Source organism: Mustela erminea, chromosome 1 (assembly GCF_009829155.1).
Source record: "Mustela erminea isolate mMusErm1 chromosome 1, mMusErm1.Pri, whole genome shotgun sequence".
NCBI classification, from domain to species: domain Eukaryota; kingdom Metazoa; phylum Chordata; class Mammalia; order Carnivora; family Mustelidae; genus Mustela; species Mustela erminea.
The window spans coordinates 212,379,027-212,394,840 of record NC_045614.1 but is presented as its reverse complement, the minus strand read 5'-3'; the positions used below and the strand labels follow the sequence as shown (position 1 = coordinate 212,394,840).

The 15,814-nt window shown below is 36.3% G+C and overlaps 1 protein-coding gene across 1 annotated transcript in view; it reads right to left on the bottom strand.

Moving 5' to 3' along the window:
• TTC3 (tetratricopeptide repeat domain 3) overlaps positions 1 to 15,814 on the bottom strand; it is a 124,636-nt gene that overhangs the window by 97,324 nt on the left and 11,498 nt on the right. Inside the window, exons 2-10 of the mRNA XM_032354787.1 lie at positions 14,164 to 14,318; positions 13,062 to 13,104; positions 12,455 to 12,605; positions 11,906 to 11,993; positions 11,057 to 11,110; positions 9,551 to 9,671; positions 7,723 to 7,808; positions 6,434 to 6,528; positions 5,219 to 5,281 (exon numbers count right to left, since the gene is read on the bottom strand). Of these exons, the coding sequence (XP_032210678.1) occupies positions 5,219 to 5,281; positions 6,434 to 6,528; positions 7,723 to 7,808; positions 9,551 to 9,671; positions 11,057 to 11,110; positions 11,906 to 11,993; positions 12,455 to 12,605; positions 13,062 to 13,104; positions 14,164 to 14,307 (845 nt within the window). The 5' untranslated portion in view covers positions 14,308 to 14,318. The remainder of the gene's footprint in view (positions 1 to 5,218; positions 5,282 to 6,433; positions 6,529 to 7,722; positions 7,809 to 9,550; positions 9,672 to 11,056; positions 11,111 to 11,905; positions 11,994 to 12,454; positions 12,606 to 13,061; positions 13,105 to 14,163; positions 14,319 to 15,814) is intronic.

Genomic DNA, 15,814 nt, shown 5'->3' with positions numbered 1-15,814 from the left:
AGAATTCAGATGGTTACTGCCAAATATTCAGTGAGTGATAACCACTGACTGAATAAACACAAACATTTAAATCAAAAGATAATGTCTGGAATTAAGGTTACATAAGCTCTGGGTACCTGGGCAGTTAAGCATCTGCCTTCGGCTCAGGTGATGATCCTAGGGTCCTGGGATCAAGCCCTGCATCAGGATTCCTGATCAGCAGGGAAGCTGCTTCTCCTCTCCCTCTGCCTGCCTCTCTGCCTACTTGTGCTCTCTATCAAATAAATTTTTAAAATAAAATCTTTTTTAAAAAATTACATAAGCTCTTTCATCCAAGTAAAAGAAATCAGGAATTTATCAGGATATACTCACACCTGAATGTAGAACACAACTAAAAGGATAATCATTACAAAGCTATAATTTTTTAAAACTAAGTAATTTATATTCTAATATAAACTAACCAAAGCAGCAGTAATCCACTGAGTAGAAGACTATGGAGCCATGAACATAAATAAGGGTGTATCTCTATATACACTAATACACAACAAGCTCCGAGATTTAAGTATTTAAAAAAAAAAGGCAAGAAGTACAACAGTATGTATAGTATGCTCCCACCCATGTTAAAAAAAAAAAAATACACACACACCCCCATACATATATATGCACATCACACTGAATCAAACAAAACTGCCTACATTCTGGATTATAAAAATGGCAACTTCATTTGGTCCAACATACTAAGTGCTTATATACGCATAAGATATTATGGAAATACATAAAACACACTGAAGCTCCCCCCATGCTCTAGGATTTTCTTCTTAAGTATGTTCCACGCCCAACCTGGGGCTCAACTCATGACCCCAAGATCAAGAATCACACATTCTCTCCTGACTGAGTCAGCCAGGCACCCCCACACTAGTTTTTTAAATTCTCACAGGAACATAACATTGATTTGATTTATACCTCTGGCCTCAGAGAAATTCAGAAAAACACAAAACAAAACCAAAAACCAGAAGTTATTTAAAGGCTATCTGCCTGCTATTAATCATAAGTTGGATCTAACAGAAGGGAATATGGTAGGTAGTTAAACACTGAAGGTCAAAGTAAATGCCAAGTTTAAAATTCCATAATTTTCCAAAGTAAATTTTAAAAAATCCAAGGCTCAGCTTTCCCTTTTTCCAATTACATTTCCCCTTACACAGTTTATCACATCCCATCAAAGAATTCAAATTTCCACATAGGAATACCAGAAAAAAAGAATAAAACAGTAAAGAGGCACAGCCTGATCATACACCTCACATAAGTACTGTAACTACAGAAGCCATGGATATGCCTAATTACTTTTTTTAGATTCTCCTTTAAAAATATGATTACTTCGGTTAAAACTATCATTCTATAGTTCCCTATATATAACTGCCAAATTGTAAAGTGAACTTCTGGAAAACCTGAATAAAAGGACATCGCAGCCATGATGGGCATTTGGGATACAGTGCACACAGTCCTGAGCCTGAAGGACTCAGCAGAAGCTGTGGCAGAAAGTAGCATATTCCCGCACAGCGCCCCGACCCGACCCACCGGCCCCATTCCACAGATTTCCCAAGTGCAACATTCGCAGACCTGGAGGTGCACATGTATGATGAACGGTAGTTCAGATGGGCTCTTGGCCTCACCCACATTCATCCAAAGGTGGTACGAACTGTGACTACCTGGCATTAAAGCCACCACCAGCACTTTGACCATTTCTTAATGAAGCACTTTCCCCAAACATATCTCACCTGGGGCTCCCCACCATTAGTCTTAAAACACTTATATTTCTCTTCTTTCGAGATCACTTTCCCTTATTTTATCCTTGCTATTTTAGTGAACAGTTTGGTTTTTTTTTTATCTTATGTGCATTTTTAATTTTACTATTATAACTTTTCATCACATATTTCAAGTATACATAAAAGTACAGAGAATAACATTAAAATAGTCAACACTCTTGTACCAGCTTAGAAAGATCTTAACATTTTGCCATATTCACTTCAGATCTTCTGACAGAACTGTTAGAGTCGACAAGCACTGTGTACCACTTTCTCATCACCAATCCTTTTCCTTCTTTCCCTCCCCAGAGACAGCCACTCCACTGGTGTTCAACATGCCCATGCATTTATAAAACATTTTTAATACATAACTATGAATTAACTATAATGTGTTTGTCACTTTGCATAGTTTGACATTATATAAATCGCATCATACAAATCATTCTGCAACTTGCTTTTTCACTCAACATTGTCATTTTAACTGCTGCATAAAATTCCATTGTATGAATATACCATCATTTATTTATCCATTCTCCCACAGATGGACATTTAAGTTGTTTCCATTTTACTTTTACAAACAATGCTATCGTGAAGGCTTGTACGTATCTTCTCAGGTACACATTTGAGTTTGGAGGATAGGAGCCTAGAAGTGGGCTGCAGAATATGCACATCTTCACCTTGCCAAATTGCTGTCCAAAGTGATTGCACCAATTTACACTGTCTCCAGCCGAGTATGCAAGTTTCTTTTGTTCCACATCCTCTCAAACACTTGGTATTATGAGGTTTTTAAAATTTTTGCCAATCTGATGGACATGAAAGAGAGACTCAAAGTTTGTAATCTGCATGTCCTATAAGGATACTCATGTTTATCGACTATTTGAACCATTTAAGTTTTTTTTCAGCTTTCACATTGCCCTTTGATTCTACCAACCCCTTTCCATCGGGATTAAGAGCAGAAACTCTGCATCCAGGCTGCCTGGCTCCATCACACCCACCTAGTTTCTGTGGATACTTTGCTTGACCTCCCATTTCTGTTTCCTCATCTCTAAAGAGATAGCAGCACCCACTTCACAGGGTTGTTGAGGGCTTTTTGAGCCTGTATGCATAAAGTGCTCAGAACAGTGCCAGGGAGGTTGGATGCTTTACTCCCAGGTGTCCCATAGCTGCTCAGCCAGATTCCCATGACAGATCTACCAAACCTCAGATGTGAGAGCTTCAATACATCCCAACGTGGTAACTCAGCTAAAGGGCATGGGTCCTTCTGTTTCAATGGCACGAGTGAATCCCTGGCAATGTGTTCCTTTCCGAAGTCACATTATCTACTCACTCCACTAGGAGTGAGATGTACTGTAAACTCAGAAAACATTATCCCTACATTACTGAGTAAGTCATATAAACAACACGTGAGAAGGTGGGAAACACCAAGAAAATTGTGTGGCACGTTTCCGACATTGACATCTAATACATATCGGTGATTGCCTGAGAAGGAAATGTTGCTAACCTGCATCTAGTGAAAACTTTGATGGTGCTGAACCACAAGCTAGATAGACTCTCAGGAAGGAGGTACAAGGATTGATACACAACCCTGCTCTTGACCTTTGCCTCACCAGGCTACCTGGCTTCTGTAATTCTACTTTGATGCACCTCCTTTGCAGCGCAGTTTTAAGAGGATCCTCCTCGAGTGTCTAGCATTCAACACTCATGAAAGAGGGCAGAAACCCCCTGGCTTGCCTCTCCGCTCTCGGAGCTCCCCTACGCAGAGTGGATGACCTTTTGCCCAATCAAGGTTTCGATTTTCACAAGAGGCTAGCCAAGTTGCCAACCTATGCATCTTGAAAGCACAGATTCACCATCAAACAGCATAGGAAATCTGCAATTCTGGACCTAGCCAGATGCAATAACCTAAGGACATTTGCAGCTCATTTCTTGTCAGAACCAGTTGAGGACAGTGGTATTGATGGAAGACTGTGTCCAGCCCATCCATTCCTCTAGTCTAGATAGCCTCGCTTTATCCACGGCTTAAGCCATCTAAAAGCTGCATAACGTTAATACAGCGGTATTCTCCGAGGTGGTTGGATTACTGGTGATTTTTATTTTCTTCTTTTTAAACTCTTGTATTTTCCAAATTTTCTACCATGAGAATGTGTTCTGTTTACAATAAAAGAAAAACAAATGTTATTTTTAAAAGCTACATACTTGGAATATACTCTCTTCCCCACTCCCACCCTCCCGCATCCCAACCATAAGTACTTCAACTAAAAACCACTAGTTTCAGACTCTCTGCTTTCATCAGAAAACTCCACAGAAAAATTTATTCGTGAAACCCAAAACTGCACATTCAGGGTGTTTTCTGCTTTGAACAGGAATGCTGCTGAGGTTCTTCTCTACTCCATCACTCACTTCATGTTACTTGTAAGTCATACAAGGAATTTCTTCCAGAACTAAACATCAGGAAAACTGCTTCACCTGAGCAACTTCTGTCCTTTTTTTCATGGACAGTGAGAATCATGTAACTTGTCAGGTTTTCTCCTTTTATTTTAAGCAACAGAAAGGTCAAATACAAGTATGAATTATAACTATTAACTGTGTAGGACCTTATCCCTATATAGCTTTATTTTGAGGATCCCCAGTTCTAAACTGGTTTTTAGTTTGTTTTGTTGTGTTTTTAATATTTTTCTACCAAGCAGATTTATTCCTGAAGCCACTCTAAGCCCTTCTTACAGTAAGGCAAGACATAATTAAATGTAACAGCATACATTGCTCTCTATTAATACTTGTAATTTATATCCTAAGAATTTTAAACTGAGGGACAACAAAATCATGGTGCAGTGTTAACAATCTCTTTCAACTAATAAAAACTCAATGCAACATAAGAAACTAAGAATTAATTAATAAATTAAGAATTAGTTAAGAATTAATGATGATTTCACTCTAATGGTTAAACCATTAAATTTCTTTTCTTTCACTTACAAATGAGATCTACTTAATTTTTTTATACTAAGCTATAGAAAACAGCAAAAATTCTTCCAGAATTATACAGAATAAATTAAGAGAGCAAAAGAAGATAACACAGGTACTATAAACAAAGACTTCAACATCATCAGATAAGACCTGTATTCAAATGTTGACATCAGTACTTATGAGTAAGTAAAAGTCTGCCCAAATGTAAATGTGGAGAATAACATTAGCTATTAAGTGTGTTTTGAGACCTAAGGAACAATGTAAAATACTTAAAACAGCACATACGTTATCCACTCAATCAGAACAGCTGCTGCTGTCGTTGTTAGCATAGACCCTAGAGAGCCCCTTTAACCATTTAACTATGACTGACAAAAAACTCCTGAAAGATTTTCTTGTATATCTGCAGAACAGAAGTATTTCTCAAAAAATGCATATTTAACGTAACAGCTCAGTGACGGGTACTCTAACCAACTTACCTAAACTGTCCAGTGCGAAGAAAACAAAGAGCTCGGTTACCATAAAGAAGATGATTTTCGGGTCTTTAAAAGAAATAACATTTGGTCAGTAAAGTACATTACGCACAAAACAAATAAAAAGCTCACAGAAAAAATAAGGCATGAAAAACTTTTCAAAAACTTTACATCTTTGTGGCAGAGCAGAAAGAATATAAGAGTCAGAGACCTAACTGGCTAAGTCTTCATTCCTTTACTTCCTATTCAGTAACTTTGTTCAAATCAACCTACATTTCATTATATTCAAAATGTTCTACTTTTTCTGCCTAGCTCATAGGAACATTATGAGGATCAAATGAGGCATATTAAAAAGCTAGCAGATCACAAGTATGGTGCAAGTATAAAGGACAGAATTATACTTATGTAAGTCAGGACTATACCACTTTGACAAAGAACTCTGACAAAGTCTGTAAATTTCAACAATTTAAATAGCTTCATTTCAAATTTTGTCTTTTCTCATTTAATCTGTTTTTTTCCTCAGAACAGAGCAGCAGCCTTCCAGATATGGTGTGCTACCCTGCCTGATTCACTCATTCCCCATGGAGATAAGCAAGGTAGGAAAGACAGTAGCTGTCTACAGCACATCCTCCAAAGACTGCTACAGTATTAGATGGCGCAGCTAAGATATCAGTAGGAACCAAGTATAAGGTACACATGCATGGAAAGCTAAAAATTTCTAGCTTTTTTTCTAGCTTAAAATTTCTGTTTGCGGCTGAGCAAACAGAAGATGAGGTAGAGAGAACACAGACTCTCTCAACAATTCCAACTATTAACCTTTAAAAGTCCCCTCTTAGAAAGCAAAAATTCCTGAATGGGTAATATCTTAATTATTAGTAACTAGCCCTTTTTGATTAGCTAACAATTTGGAAGGTATTAGCTGAAGGCAAAACGAGAACAAGAAAAAACAGGTGACCTATACTGGAAAGCCTAAGAGAAAATGGGCAGGGTAGAAGCAATAGTCACAATTCTGCCTAACTTGCTTGAATTTTACTACTCAGTTAAGTTCATCTACCCAGGCCATCCCTAACACTTCTAATTCCAAATGGTAAGAAAATCTATTCTACATAGCAAGTTGAGGATACTCTCTCCAATTCCTTGCCTTGCTTTTATTTCTCCTGACTAGCATTCCAACTTGATCTGCCACACAAAAAGGATCTCATTGTTCTATTTTGCTCTTACCTATATTCAATGGCTCTGGTGTAATAGATAATAGCTATATCAAATCTTTCTTTTGAAAATTCTTCATTTCCTTTCATTTTCATTAGCTCTCCTTGCTGAGAAACCAACGTGAAAGAAGACCCATCAATTAAAAGCAAAGACAATCAAGAACCTCAATATCTAGGAAAAATGGTTCTGGGCTTTTACTTCTGGTAACAGAAATAAGCTGGGGGATACTTATATAAAAAATGAGAACCCAATAGCTAATATTTTGGTATATTTATTTTTAAAAATCTGCTTCTGATGATTCAATGCTAACTTTGTTAAAGGAATATTAAAAAGTAAACAAAACCACCACATTATGAATAACAACTAACAATTTATCCCCTTGTGTATAGTATTTGGCAGGCCCACTTTTAAAAATACCTCATATACCAGGGGAAAAAACAGAGGCAAGGTAAAATTTTAAGTTAGAAAATGTGATATTATACAATAATCCTGGGTGCTTAAAAAATGATATATAAATTGGTAGCATAGAGACAATGTTGAATATATTAATTGCCAAAAATTGAGGCAGCAAAATTGGCAAGAATGAAATCAAAGATGGTATAGATATAATGGAAACTTTCACTTCAAATAATCGAATTTTCAAAATAAACAGATTAAAATAAAGTGGATCCTATAAACGGCTTTAGTAAGTGAATTAAATAGAACGTTAAATAGTTTCCTAAATCCTTCTTTAAAAATTTAGTTAAAATCATATTTCCCAGGGTACCTGGCTGGCTCTGTTGGTAAACAATGTGACTCTTGATCTCAGGGCTGTTAAGTCTGAACCCCACCATTGGGAGTAGAGATTACTCAAAAATAAAATTTTTGAAAAAAAAAATTTCCTTTGAATGAATTCTATGGCATAAGAATTACATCTCAACAAAGCTGTTATCAAAGAAAATTACATTTCCTCAACTAATTAAAAATTTTTTAGTTTAAAAAATCAAATTTTAATTTTCAATTAACTTTTAAAATACATTTAAATGTTTATTATTCAAAATTCTACAAATTTATTTAATGACATATAAATATGTATATTTAAAATACAAACGTAAAATTTAGAAAATTCTGATCAAAATGTTGTTTTTCTCTTCCAAAAAAATAAATATTCCAATCAAAATTTATTAAAATGTTCCCTTAAACATGTTACAATAGTTCCTTGTGTGCTGACAAACAGCAGTTTTATTGAACTTTCTGAATGCTAATAGAAGTTCTAACACATAAATTTTAAAATATACTTACAAGTAAGTATTTATTCTCACCTCTATACATTCCGCACAATTTTGAGTTTTAAATTCTTCAAGCAAATTGCAGTTTTCTGTTACAACTTTAGTTATGTGATACTTGTCTAAATTTTATTTTTAGGAGAGAGTGAGAGAACATTTGTTTAAAAAAAAAAGCAAATTGGTATTGTTAAAGTTCTAAAACTTAGGTTACATAGGTCAGTCCATAAGATCAATTAATTATTGCACTTTCTAATAACATGTTTCTTGTAATATTTTACACGTATCAAATAATAACAACATAAAGTGAACAACTAATTAAATGTTTTAGAATACATTAGATTCATTGCTTTTGAATCTAATCTGTTTTATTATTTAACATTTAAAAAAGCACTTATTATTACATAAGTTCTAAGTGTACCTAAAACAAATCCTCAGTCATAATATTCCAATTAGGCCTCATAATTACTCCTTAGTTAAACAAACATTACTGAGCACCTATGGTGTACCTGGCACAATGTTCAACAAAAATATCTGAGACCAAAAACCTGGAAAACTCTCTAAATCTATTTAATGTAACAAAGAATTTTAAGTATCTTAATTCAACATTTTGACTCTCACAAATGAAATGTTAAGATGTTATTTGAAATACATGTTATTAAAAAAAAATGTTTTAATTTGATAAACTAATTAAAATGCAGTAGGTAATAACCAAAATTTATGTTACAAGTTTATCAGACCTCATTTCCTGTATTTTTAGCTGGTGCTATAGATTTAAGTGTTAATACTTATCCCAACAAAACTATAGTTAAGCCTCTAGCCAAACACATACATTTCCAAGATGAAAATGTATCTAAAATCTAAATTTAAGGTCAGAAGCTCATCAAATAAGGTAATAAGGGACAGAGTAAGATTACAGGATAAAAACCCGGGCTTTGAAATCAGGGAGACTTAATTTCTCATCTCGGTTCTACAACTCAAGAGACTGTAGAAGTATCACTTAACCTCCCGAAGTCTTAGTTTGCTTATTTCTACAATAGGGACAATAGGAGCTACCTTACAGAGCTATTGTAAAGAAGAGAACAGAGAGAAAAAGAGAGAGAATGTGAGAAGCAACCCTCCATGGATGCCTAATACATGATATTGGTCCTCTACTTCTACCATAAAATCTACCCTTTAATTACAGACCTCCAGAACAATGAGAACCACCTTTATCAATGTAATACAGCCTAGTATGTAGTATCAGAAAAACCTGTCTTTGTGTTTAAGCTTAATTTCTGTCTACCACTTAGATCAACAGTATAAAATTTAACCCCTTCTCAAGTGGTGATGGGAAATTACCAGTCATAAACTAAAGAGCCAAATAGTCCTGTTTCAAGATCCCTACAACTATACTATAAAAACACTGCTAACATTCAAATGCTTTAGAGAGACCTATTTCACAGAGTTAAAAAAAAAATACAGATGGCAGTTTCATTATACCAAAGAATAACAGGGTCATCAGGAACATGAAAATTATAATCTTAGCTCTGTTATTTAATTCTCTTTTGAAGGAGAATACATGAGGTTCCAGTTGTGGATTCTTTTTTGGGGTATTTTATATATAACTTACAGCATTAACTTGGTAAGATTTTTAGAAGTGTGACATCACAGAAATCATTAAGACAGGAAATACAGAAAAAGCTAACTATGAGGTTACAGTTCTCTTATTCAGGCTTTTCTTTACAATAGAAAAAGATTTTTTTTAAGAGAAAACATTCCTTAAGATCCTAAAATAAATAAGAGAACACATAAACACACATCCCATTTTCCTAAATAATGGCTTTAAAAACCGAGTCAGGTAACAATTTAAAGCATTTATACTTACATTCGGTAAAGAAAATACTTAACATTGGCCAACAATTGTCTACTGCTCCTAATTTAGGTAGAATTGTTACATCGCCTGTGTATTTCACCCAATTCAAAGCTTCTTCCATTGCCAAGATTTTCTGTATCAAAAAGATGAAGAATATGATTTGGGTTTTAATTTTATTTTTTTAAAGATTATTTATTGATTTATTTGACATACAGAGATCACAAATAGGCAGTGAGGCAGGCTGAGAGAGAGAAGAAAGCAGGCTCCCTGCCAAGCAGAGAGCCTGACGCAGGGCTCGATCCCAGGACCCTGGAATCATGACCCAAGCTGAAGGCAGAGGCTTTAACCCACTGAGCCACGCAGACGCCCTTAGGTATTAATTTTAAATATACATGTGATACCATAAGCTTAACATACAATATTTCAGATTCTTAATAAAAACTTATACAATCTTGTATTTTTATTACTCATGCACCTAGAATAGCTGGACCCCAACATCTAAGTTAATAGATACCATGGACTCATATATGTCACATCGTCAAGTAACCTCAGGCTACCCTCAGAGCCCAAGATGCTGCTTCAATTACTACAAACCTGGAAGTTGAGGTGGACAACCTGGCCAGCGGCTGCCCTGGGAGAAGGAGGATGCAAGAAGACAAGGTGAATGAGAGGTCTCAGATCTCATCTAAACTAGGACTTTCATCCTTACCACAAGGTTAAAGCAGAGCAAGGTGCCTGTAAGGGCCTGTGTATTTTAAATGGTCTATGGCAAACAGAAGAGTAAGGAGATAAACAGGAGGAGTGCAGCTGTGCAAATAAGCACTCAGTGCAAAGATCTTCACAAAGAGTAAGGAGTTCACAGGAATGTTATTCGTACTTCTAGTCTGAAATGACTTCAGAAGTAGAAGAGTTATCAATGCTCACATCAGGTTTAAGGGAAACAGGTAGATGTTTATTTTACCAGGAGCAATAAAAATTGGCTTTCATTTTATCTGGAGATTATCTAGTTACGTATCAAAAATGTTGGGATGCTGGGTGGCTGAGTTGGTTAAGTGGCTGCCTTCCACTCAGGTCATGATCCCAGGGTCCTGGGATCGAGCCCCACATTGGGCTCCCTGCTCAGCAGAGAGCCTGCTTCTCCCCCCCTCCCTCTCTGTCTGCTGCTCCCCCTGCTTGTGCTCACTCGCTCTTTCTCTCTCTCTGACAAATAAATAAATTGAAAAAAAAAATGTTCACACCCGGGACCTAATAATTTCATCTAGGAGAATATATACCAAATAAATAAAAAAAGAATCAATGTGTAAAAGCAGCCCCAAATTACACTCCCATATGGGGGAGGAGGGAATGACGCAAACCCCCAAAATAAGGAGACTGCTTAAGCAAAATACAGAAATCAATACTAGCAAATACTACATGTAAAACACTAACTTGAGAACCCAATTCATGGTGCAACGAGCAGTGAGACATCTGCCATTTTATCGGCAGTGGTCATGCTGGTTTCCCGTGTTTAACACTTACATTTTCTATTTTATAACCAATTCTCAATAAGCCTCCAATAAAGAATGAATCATTCTGCAAAACAAAACAAAACATGAACCATCTTCAATCAGTTATACTTGAAATTTGCAGTAGACAAAAAAAATGCTGCATTTCAGGACTACTGCTATGTGTACAGAGTCCACTTCCCACAAGCACTTTCATGCCCAGTTTACCCCCTCAGAACCCTAAGACAAGAATTCAGAAGTAGTCTTACACTTGCTTCTAATAATTAAATGGCTTAGTGTGACTTTTAGATGTATGGACTTTAAAGTTCATTACGCCAAGATTTTTTATGAAAATACACTGGCTGATATAAGGAATAGCAAAGGATTATCAGCAGGAAATAAACACTTGGCACCATAACTCCATAACCAACTGAAATAAGAAAAATGATCAAATGGCTTTCAAGGGAAAAAACCCTCAGTATAATACAGGGCACTGCCTCAAATACTATATAATAAAAGTCTACCCCAAAGAACAAGCATTTGTTGTGGTACTGCTGACAGCGGCATGATTTTACAAGAAAGAACCCACCACTTTCAGTGACAGAAGTTCCTGGGAACCAGCAGCTTTCTTTTGTCTGTGACAAATTCTATTTTCTATCCTTTAATGAGGAGGAATGGTCCTGGATCTCATCATTCATGTCAGGAAGACTGCTATCTACCTAATCTCTCAAATACATAGGACAAACTCACGGACAGCAGAATAATCTCAGGTTAAATCCAACTGAAACCATCACCTGTTAACCACTATAAACGAGTAATGGGCCTGATACCACATTATTATATTCTTTACATACACGGGGGAAATACACATTCTACCACTTACCACAACTTTCTTTGCCAAATCCACAATATCTTCCATCAATTCCAGATGTTGTAATTTCTTCAAACTTATCTCAGAAGCATGAGAATTACTTAAATACAAATTCATTTTTTAGAAAATTAGGTTCTCACATATAAAAATTCATTGAGCTTTACACTTTACTATATGTTATACCTCAATTTAAACTACTTGAAAAAAATTACATTCTCTCTTTCTTTACTCTAGGTAACCATAAGCTGTTTACTAAGTGGACAAAATACTATACCTTTTTCTCTCTTCTGTACTACAATGTTGCTATTTATAAACAAGCATATTAATTTTCCCTCAGTTTCAAATCTACCATCTAATGCTCCTCAGAGGTTCATTCATCATAATGTCACCATGATTAGTCATTCATAACCCAAAGCATTAACTTTTCCCATCTTATTACGTAAGAGTGAAATTGAACAGTATATACAAAAAGACAAGCCTTCCCCTGCACTTGGCATTCCTCAAAAATGGGCAACATGCTTATCACTGTTTACACAAAATGAATGACGTGTAGTAACTTACGTGGCCTCCACACAGGGGTGCAACCGTGATATTATAGAACTGTGCTGACGTTGAAACAGAAGTGGCCAGAAGATGTATATTTTAATGGCATCACAGTAATCTTGCAGGACAGAAACTGGTTTGCTACACCACATATTGCAGATGTCAAATTCTTTATTAAAAAAAAGTTTTTTATTAATATTTTTTGCCTCATTTTGGAATAAATCAACACTGTTAATAGAGAAATGGCTACAATGGATATGGAAAGGTAAGAAAAAAGAGAATGAGTAAAACAGAAGAAAGGGACTAAAAGGTAAAACTTCCACTTAGAAAATATGTAAGTTACAGGGATGTGAAGTTCAAAGTATAGTCAATAACATGGTAATAACTTTGTATGGCAACATAAAATAACTACACTTACAGTAAGCACTGCATAACATATAAAAATGTCCCATCACTATAGTGTACACCTGAGACTAATACCATACTGCATGTCAACTATCCTTCAATTAAAAATACATACATCAAAACGTAAAAAAATTAAAGATATGTAGGACCATTATGTTGATGTGAATGGATGAACCTCCCCCAACAGTCTCTCAACAAATTAAAATACCAATTTACTCACCTAAGTTTCTCTCACTTTGGGTAAAATCTTTATACTTCATACCCTAAATGGAAAAAAATTCTTTTCATTTGTATCTGATGAAATGCAAAAGTACAGCTTTCAATTTTTAATGTAAGGATTATCAGTACTAAAGTATGAAATTTTTCAGTGCACATTTACTTATACACTCTGACTATAATATCTTCAGCTGGTGAGCCTTTCAGGCTTTTTTTTATACTGTTTCCCCTAAGTCTGGGTCTACAGCTGTTTCTTGAAAGCTACTCTAATCTCCAGTTAGAAAACCATCTTTCCCCATCACTCATTCTCTGGTACTGCACATTGTAGAGATACTATTTACCTTCCCTTCCAAAATTGCATTTGTAACTCCCTGTAAAAACTTTTGTCCCACAGGTGCCTGGGTGGCTCAGTGGGTTAAAGCCTCTGCCTTCGGCTCAGGTCATGATCTCAGGGTCCTGGGATCCAGCCCCGTGTCAGGCTCTCTGCTCAGCGGGGAGCCTGCTTCCCCTCCTCTCTCTGCCTGTCTCTCTACCTGTCTCTCTGCCTGCCTCTCTGTGTACTTGTGATCTCTCTCTCTGCCAAGTAAATAAATAAAATCTTAAAAAAAAAAAATTAAAAAAAACTTTTGTCCCACAAAACATCTTTACTCCCATAGCTCTGAATCAAAAAAAACCTTTAAAATGTAGACATTAAGTCTTCAGCATAATAAAAAAGGATCTGGGGGCACCTGGGTGGCTCAGTTGGTTGGGCAGCTGCCTTCGGCTCAGATCATGATCCTGGGGTCCGAGGATCAAGTCCCACATCAGGCTCCCTGCTAAGCGGGGAGTCTGCTTCTCCCTCTGACCTCTCTTCTCTCATGCTCTCTCTCAAATAAATAAATAAAATCTTTTTTATAAATAAATAAATAAAGATCTGTAACTATGAATGGTGATGGATGTAGTTTTAACTAGACTTAATGTGGTGATACTTTGACAACATACACACATTTCAAGTCATTATGTTGTACACCATAAACTAATACAATATCATATGTCAATTATATCTCAATAAAATAATAAACCTTTAAGAAGACACAACGTTTAAACAAAAAAGCAACAAATCTTACCACCCCATCGCAGTAAAGTTGAGTCACACGAACATAATCATTGGACATAAATTCAGGAGCAAAGACAAAATCATCCATATAAGGGCAATCTTCTAACAAGGCATCATCTGCTACAGTGAAATCTCCCAGGGCAAAATCGTCCATGCTGTACCATCCTAAAGAAACAACACAAACCCGAATCAGTAATTAAATCATGTGAGGTAATATGAGAAGCAATCTTCCTGGCTTCTATGGTATACTAGAAAAATCCTTCGAACTTAAGCCTCCCCAAAATAATCATAAGAACATTGAGTCTGGAAGATTCTCACCCTCAGTCTGCTGCTATTCTTTTCCCAACTCTCTTCAAATACCAGTTTAATCTTTTTTTTTCCCTTAGGCTCACATAGTCACCATCTCTACTCTGAACTTATCTCTTTACAGGTCTCCTTTAAATGGAAGATAATTAAGGGCTTCTCCACTTTTGTATGTGCCCAGCACATGATAAAGCCCCCGAATAATTGTTTGCTGGATGAACAAAAGACATCTTTCCACTGCTGCCCTTTTACCCCATTGCTTTTACTGCATCCTATGAAACATGCCATTTCACCACACACAATCTCCGCCATATTCTCAACCTCCTGGCCAGAAGTAAATCCTGACTCCACTGAGAAAATGGTTTCTTTTTGGCTACTTACTTTCCCCTATCCATCCACCCGTGTATGTTCCTGTCTTGGGCAAAGGGGCAGAGCTGGAGTGGTACAGGGCAAGCTTATCAATCTCCTAAATCCCCACAGCCACACCACCAGACTTCCATCCTCCTAACAATTGCTGCATCTGACGCTCTCACAACTACAACACACGACACTGCTAGATTGCAAATGTGGGCAAAACTCCTCACGTTGCCAACAGCCTCATATTATCAAACATAGTATCTATGTTTTAAATAGAATATTTCAATGGGGGAAAGGGAAATTAGGGCTGGAGTTTCAGACTTAAGGATTTTTTCTAGAAGAAAGTTTAATAATAAAAATTTATCGCCATCAGAGAATAGTTACAAAACATAAACATCACTAAAAAATGCAGCATGGTAGTACTTCTAACTCTTGCCCAATTAATGGCCTTCTTTTCCTATCATCATCACTACCACCATTCACACGATTTCTTAGACTTTCCCACTTCACTACTACCCGGCTATTGTTAGGACAAACCAAGTTTCTTTTTTCCTAAACAAGACCACCATCAGTCCTCAAAATACAAATTTGTTTTATTCTTATCACATCCAATTTGTAGTATGAAAACCTTATAGTATAAGAATCGAAGAACAGTAACAATCCTCCTAGCCAACTATTCATACTATTTATCACACATCATACCAGGCATTTTTACGTGCATTATCTTGTTCAATCTCATCACCTGCAGATATATGGGAAGCATTCTGAATAAAATAAAGTAATTGGCTTAAAGTCACCAAGCCAGGAAGGATTCAAACACAGGTCCTCTGATTCCATAGTCTCCCGCTCTATTTCACTGTATCTACCTTTCCTTGTCACTGCCACCTACTTAACTCTTGCTTGTTGTCCTGTTTATGAACATGGACCATTAGTTCAGAGAACTCCCCACTCTCCTCCAAACTCTCACCATGCCAGCCACATCAACCCATGCAGACAATCCC